Here is a 6,543-nt window from a genome sequence, read left to right as displayed (position 1 = left end):
GAAAATCCGATCAGCCTTATCATAAGAGGCAATATAAAATATACAAATAAACAAAAATTTGAATACATTTACACGATATATATCAAAGTGATAAAAAAATCCACTTAGCTGTTTTTTTGATAATCATCATAATATAAAAGCCGTATAATAAAAAATTAAAACATAAGAATCATCTTTTGCCTGTTTGCGTAATTTGTAAAACAAATTACTAGAAATTTTTATTATTAATTTGCGTCGAATTGCAATAAATTTTCAAAAACATTTATTCGTCAAAGCGCAAACTTATATCCACAACGCAGTTGGCATCATTCCTTCTACTGTTCCAGCAGCAGGTTTTAAATCTTCATTGCATAAAAAATTTAGTGGCAAATCGACTAAGTGTCCCTGAAAAAATATATATTTGATCAAACAATAAATCTATGCACAATCATTTAAAATGTTTCACACTTACCTTTATATTCTCCACCATTTCTTGCGCTAATAATGGATCAGATATAGAGAGAGATACTTTTTCTTGATACTGTTTCAATATAGCAAAATTAACTACTTTATCAGTGGGAATACAGTGAAATACTTCTTCATATATTTCCGTATTTTGTTTGCTTCTAGCGCACCATATGTCCTTGTAGAATGAGCTTATAATGATATCATCGATTTCGAAATCTTCTTTTGTATTCAATACTCCTAGATGTTCGCGGAATAATTGTTTTCTCAAAGAAGAAGCAAATTTACCACAAGGAAAAGGTATGTCATTCATACGTCCATCCTCAAACTCCTGATCCTGTTTTGCAAATATTATAGTATTGATTAAGTTGATATAAAAACGATATAATGATAAAAAAGACTTCTTGTTTTATAAACTATAAAGCAATACAATATAAATAAGACAAATAATGTAATATATACAAATTATAAATTTCAAAAAATTTATGTTTATGTATATATAATTTTAAAATAAAATAAGCTTAAAATATTATCAATGTTCTTATATATATATAAATAACATATTTTCATCATTATTAAAAAAAAAGAAAATTATTTAAATTTTAAACGATAGTTATTATTTAAAGTGTATTCATCACTGATAGAAGTGAATTGTCTATCTGATTAATTATTATTCATGTTATTGATATAAAAAAATATAATATGTCTTATCTTATCATACTATATTTATTTGAAATTATTAATAAATCTTTTGTACAGTAGTAAACAATTTTCATTAGTTATATATTAAAATCTTTATATTGAAGATATAGACATAATTTACATCACATATACTCACGTGAATTATTACGGCTATTTCGCTGTCCCTTGTAGCAATCATACTTCTATCATTTATATTAGCTGACCCACAAATTACTGTATTGTCATCTACTATCATTAGCTTACTATGAACATAGATAAGTTCCGTTATCATTGTACCATTTAACATAGAATGAGTCCTCAAGCCATGGAATGTGATATATTCGCTGGGATCTTTTACACCTGCCTCCAACAATTGATTTAGAATAGCATCTTTTCCCCTGTTATTTCATAAGAAAGAAATTTATGTGTGCCGCTTTTCTCTCAATTTATATTTAGTAGAATGATACCTTGATATAGAATTATAATTCCAATGAGTTATCGCTCGTAATGCTGTGCCGCTTGGTCCTCCAACTTCTCCTTCAAAACCCGGTAACAACGGCATTATGACAAATATTCTGAACACCGTGCCTTCCCTATGCGCTCTCAGGATTCTTTTCAATAATGTCTCACCAATTTGATTTTTTACGCCACCTTTGTCCATGGAGGCAAGTGTTATAAAAAATTGATTTTCTATGTATATATACCTACACATTTATTCAAGTTAACAAAATGCTACATGGAATTATGAAATATATGTACAAAATCTTACCTTTCTGCTTCACTAATCGCCTGGATATAAGCTTCCTGTATGCTCTGCTCTACAGTTTCTGAATCGAGAAAGCCAGCCGACCAAGAACTTACCGAACGCAGTACTTGACATTTAACGTTGTACTTGTTTGCCTCTTTAATGAATGGAGCGTAGCTCTTGCAGTCTTTGTATGATTTCGGTAATAAGTAAGGATAACATGAATTAAGATTTGCTTTTTCTAGCTGCAACAAATATCAGTTTTCAGCATCCTACTTGAGTATTTGAAATACATATATTATCAAAAATGTTATGTATACCTTGACAGCATTCCAACGTTGTATAAAATGTCTAGCTACGTCTCTAGCGGCAGCGTTTTGTACTAAAATTCCTATATCATGCCAGGGCATTCTAGGAGTAGTAGTTCTATCTACTAGATCCTGATAGGGCCTCTCAAGATCGTTAAAGTCTTTGACAATGAAGTTTGTGTAGTCTTTACCAAGCCATAATTTTGTTGTGGGTTGTAAATTGCAGATATAATCCACTGTATCTTCAGATAATGATAAATCTATATTTTCATCAGTATCCGCTTCATGAGAAGTGTATACCATGTTAATTAATTCCTGTCTTTTCACTCTCACAGTGTTCTTCATTTTATCGACAGTTGTTTTGGCAACATCGAACAAATTCTTCCTTTGCATTTCAGGTGTATTACACTTAACACTGTCTCCCTTTTCTTGCAGCATAAAAAGTGAATTATCCGTTGACAATGTTGATAACATTAAATCCTTTTGTGTTTTTTCATCCATCATCGGTCTTTAAATATGAAACGTCGTTATTTTTCGTTTTTAATTTTAATCCATATTTAACATTAATTAAGTACTACTTACAATAAAGGCATGGATCTCGTAGTAGCCATAGCGATAGTATTCGTTGCTATTGCTAATGATAATAGCACATGTGTTTTTGTACAGCCCAATACCTTTTTACTGCTAGTATTAGTTAATTTGTCTCTTGAGGGAATGTAAATACTCGATTGATGAATGGATTCTATAATTAACGCACTATTAGTTAATAAAAAATGAATACTAAAAAATTCACATGACATTTACCTAAATCTGTCAATCTGTGTTCGTTGTTATCCCATCTGCCATAACATAAATCAATGCCACCGAGAAATGCTAAAGATTGATCAATAACTACAATCTTTTCGTGATGAGCCCAAAGAAATACACCTGCCCTTGCGTGATCTGGATGTCTCAATACTTTTATATTTTCAGGACATTGTTCCACAAGTCTCTGTTTGCTATAGTAACTATTTATGCCTAAAGCGACTTCAATTTCTTTATATATTAATATAAATATTTTAACACCTTGAATCTGTAGAAAATATTTATAAGAGATGAGAGCATTCTTGTATACATTAAACAATCTTAAATAATTTCTCGTTTCTATTAATCAGTACATTTAATTAAAATCTGTAACATTTGTATGTTTTGATAAAAATGTTATTAAACTATGTAATATCATAACTATACTCACTGCTTTTCTTTGTAAAATTTTATCCAATCGCCAATAATCTCCATTAGATATTGGTCTTTTCATGTAAATTTCTGGTGAAAGCCACCAATCTGCGATAAAAATTTCTTCCTTGGCATTTTCCAATGCATCAGCTACAGCAGACATATAATCGGCTCCATCTACGAACCAAGTCGCTGATATAGGCGAACGATATGGAGTAAATGAGTTATGTGAATTCGTTTGTATAAAATCTTTGCCTGCAAAATTTAATCAATTAGGTATAGAATAGAGACATATACATTATATTTTTCAAGAAATTTTACCTTCTCTATTACTAACTTCTTGTATAAATTCCATCCATTCCTTAGCTTTTCGTTTTGTCCAACACTTGATAACTATATGTCTACTGAGATTGGTAATTTGCATACCGCTTCGTGAACCCGTAGCATATACTCCAAGACTGATCCCAAAGCCATTATCCATCAAAATAACAGATTTTATTCTTCCATCTTGAGGATTAAGATATGCAACGAAGGTTTCTTTAACAACAAGATGCCTCTTCTGCCATTTGCCACAAAGAGAAGTGCAGAGATAGTTGCACTTGATGCAGTGTCCGCATTTAAATAAGCCAAGAAAATTACATCTCGTTTTAGCACCTGATCCAGTCCGTTTCAAAATTGTACCTTCTTTTCCTTTCATCCCTAAGTCAGCCACAAAAGACAAATGTGATATATCCAAAAAATTGATCTGTAAATAAATGATGATGACATACCTCTTCAGATCAATCAATTGTGTTAAAAATTTACTTACAGTTTCAGAATGACGTCTGTAAATTTCTATGTTGAGTAAATTGCTTAGATAATCCTCTAGTTCCTTTCTTCTACGATTTAATTGCTCATAAGGCACTAGAATGTCGGGTTTATTAGGAAATCTATAAAAGTGATTCTGATTATATTTATCTAATTTTCTTATTGTGAATACAAATTATAATGTATAATTTTCATACCTTGGTAAAGCATTTCTTCTGCCCTTTTTCTCATCCGCAGTTCTATAATTTCTCAGGCTGTTCCTCCTCTCTCTATGGCTTTTTGTAGGAAAAGGTATATTCAAACTAGCACGATATATTTTCAATTGATTATGCAGATATTGAATATGTTTGTATCGCTTTTTAATAGTCCAAACAAAAGGTCCATGTCTAAATTCTATGGTATACAGATTTGGGTTCAAAGGATGCGTGGTCACACTACGTTCGTTATCTATGATGTTTACGTGCACTTCTTTACCAGGAATAAATACGTTGCGAGTTTGACTGTTAAACTTTGTCGATGTATTGTGTATAACGGTGAAAGGTATTACACCAGGAGTTTCTACCAATATAGGGGAAAAAACATAATATAAAATTGGAAACTATAAATCTGTTCTTTTTAGCTAAACTTCTTGCAAAATTCATCTTTCCTTTTTCTTTTCACACTGGAGAGAAAAAGAGAAAAGAGATAAGCTATACAAGAAGTTTAGCTAAAAAGAAAAACAGATTTATATAAAATAAAAGTATGAATATAAATTAAAAGTGCATATTCTTTTATAACATAAATTATAAGAGTAAATATATATATAAAACCACTGTTAACAGAAAAAAATAATATTAAGATCAAACAAAAGGCTGTTAGGAAATATGCAAGACATGTTACATAGAATATAAATTCATACCTTTATTATCTATGCATTCGGTGTCTTCTTTACGAATTCGTATTGTTTCGCCATTTTCGTCAACTGTTATTTCTAATGAATCAGGTACTTCTAAAGCGTCATCATACTCAGAATCTTGTGACATCGCACGGGTTATCCCTTGAGAAGCAATCTCAACCAATTCGATGGACATCTTTGGCAAGATTTCTGTAAAATTGGTATCTTACGATGGAATTAAATATAAACACACCTACCTATCATCAAAGACGCACAGTAGGTAATGTAAAAGTATTAAATATGGTCTTGATTATCAAGTTACCAGAGCAAGATAGGAGAAATTGAAAATAGCTTTATTCAATTGAAGATTAATAAAAAAGATAGTAAATATCTTAAGTGTATTGATAAAATACTAGATATCAATCATATATTGTAAAAATACCAGATAAGAAGAAAATACCAAAAATAAATAACTTTTTTTTCTTGAAGTTACTTGCGCAATGGTATTTCTTTCGAAAGAAAAAGCCACGTACTATACGTGATAATGCATGCTTATCTCTTTTTCCGATAATAAAAATGTTATTTACCTCGTTTTAAGCAAGGCACAATTCTAGCCTAAAAATGTCCAGTCTATCGAACATTATCGATATGTATCTTTCATCAGGTATTCACGCCAACTCACATAACAATGCATCAATGCATTGTAACAACTGTTGCCGCCTTGAGAATGATCGCGCGGTTCAAGCGATGATCTTCGTGATCGCTGTTGGCTAAACACGCCGATTATGTTACATTATGCGATGATCGGGCAACACGCGTTTAGTCATCGCGATGACCACATGGCCAGCTGTTTCAACTGCTCCAAACACGTACATCAGTTTCGTATACTGTCATCGAGTGACGTTACGCTTTATACGCTCTCTAACTGCGTTTCTCAAGGCCCTCACACCAGGGACTCGGTCCGAAAGAATATTTTCCTTACGGTTATTTAATTTAAAAAATGGAGTGAGAAAAACTATTTCAGTTTCGATTTTTTAATCAATGAAGAAAACAGGAACCATTTGTAACGAATCTTTTCAGTTTATGATTACGATTTTTCTACAATATTATATTTTTCATTTTTCTGTTTTTTATGTATCGTTATATTTTTATTCTAGCTATACGTATATAAGAAAAAAAATTGTTTAATAAAAATCACATAATTGAGAATATGGAAATATTTTATATTTTATTTTGACATACGTACATCGATATGAAATATAAAATATCTCGTAAACACATTCATTTTTTGAAAAATAAATGCTATATGTGTTATTTTTACATTAATTGATTCATCTCATTATTTTATGCATAAAAGTATTAAAGTACTTATAATTAGCAAAAAATAAATAGTACATTTACAAGAGTTATTTTTTCATTAAAAACAACAGAAATATTCTATGACCAAATCATATACATATATAAGAAAT

General features: G+C 30.6%; 1 protein-coding gene across 3 annotated transcripts; it reads right to left on the bottom strand.

The window, feature by feature from the left end:
* Window positions 1–208: 208 nt before the first annotated feature.
* Window positions 209–5,779, bottom strand: LOC108692883 (phospholipase D2). Of its 3 annotated transcripts, XM_018201432.1 has the most exons (14): window positions 5,662–5,779; window positions 5,099–5,284; window positions 4,398–4,758; window positions 4,202–4,322; window positions 3,715–4,138; window positions 3,413–3,648; window positions 2,983–3,250; window positions 2,761–2,920; window positions 2,191–2,686; window positions 1,895–2,115; window positions 1,593–1,829; window positions 1,283–1,523; window positions 452–781; window positions 209–384 (listed from the first exon to the last, which is right to left on the bottom strand). In XM_018201432.1, the coding sequence occupies exons 2-14, from the start codon at window positions 5,268–5,270 to the stop codon at window positions 283–285; spliced, it is 3,369 nt and encodes a 1,122-aa protein (XP_018056921.1). In that variant the 5' UTR covers window positions 5,271–5,284; window positions 5,662–5,779; the 3' UTR covers window positions 209–282. The 3 variants fall into 3 exon arrangements, with proteins under 3 accessions (XP_018056921.1, XP_018056922.1, XP_018056923.1); XM_018201433.1 differs by lacking the exon at window positions 5,662–5,779 and having other exon boundaries at window positions 5,099–5,330; XM_018201434.1 differs by lacking the exons at window positions 209–384; window positions 452–781 and having other exon boundaries at window positions 1,313–1,485.
* Between the last annotated feature and the right edge of the window lie 764 nt (window positions 5,780–6,543).

This window comes from Atta colombica, unplaced genomic scaffold (genome assembly GCF_001594045.1).
Source record: "Atta colombica isolate Treedump-2 unplaced genomic scaffold, Acol1.0 scaffold83, whole genome shotgun sequence".
NCBI lineage: Eukaryota > Metazoa > Arthropoda > Insecta > Hymenoptera > Formicidae > Atta > Atta colombica.
Note: the sequence above shows the minus strand (reverse complement) of the source record. Positions and strands in the feature narration are given on the sequence as shown.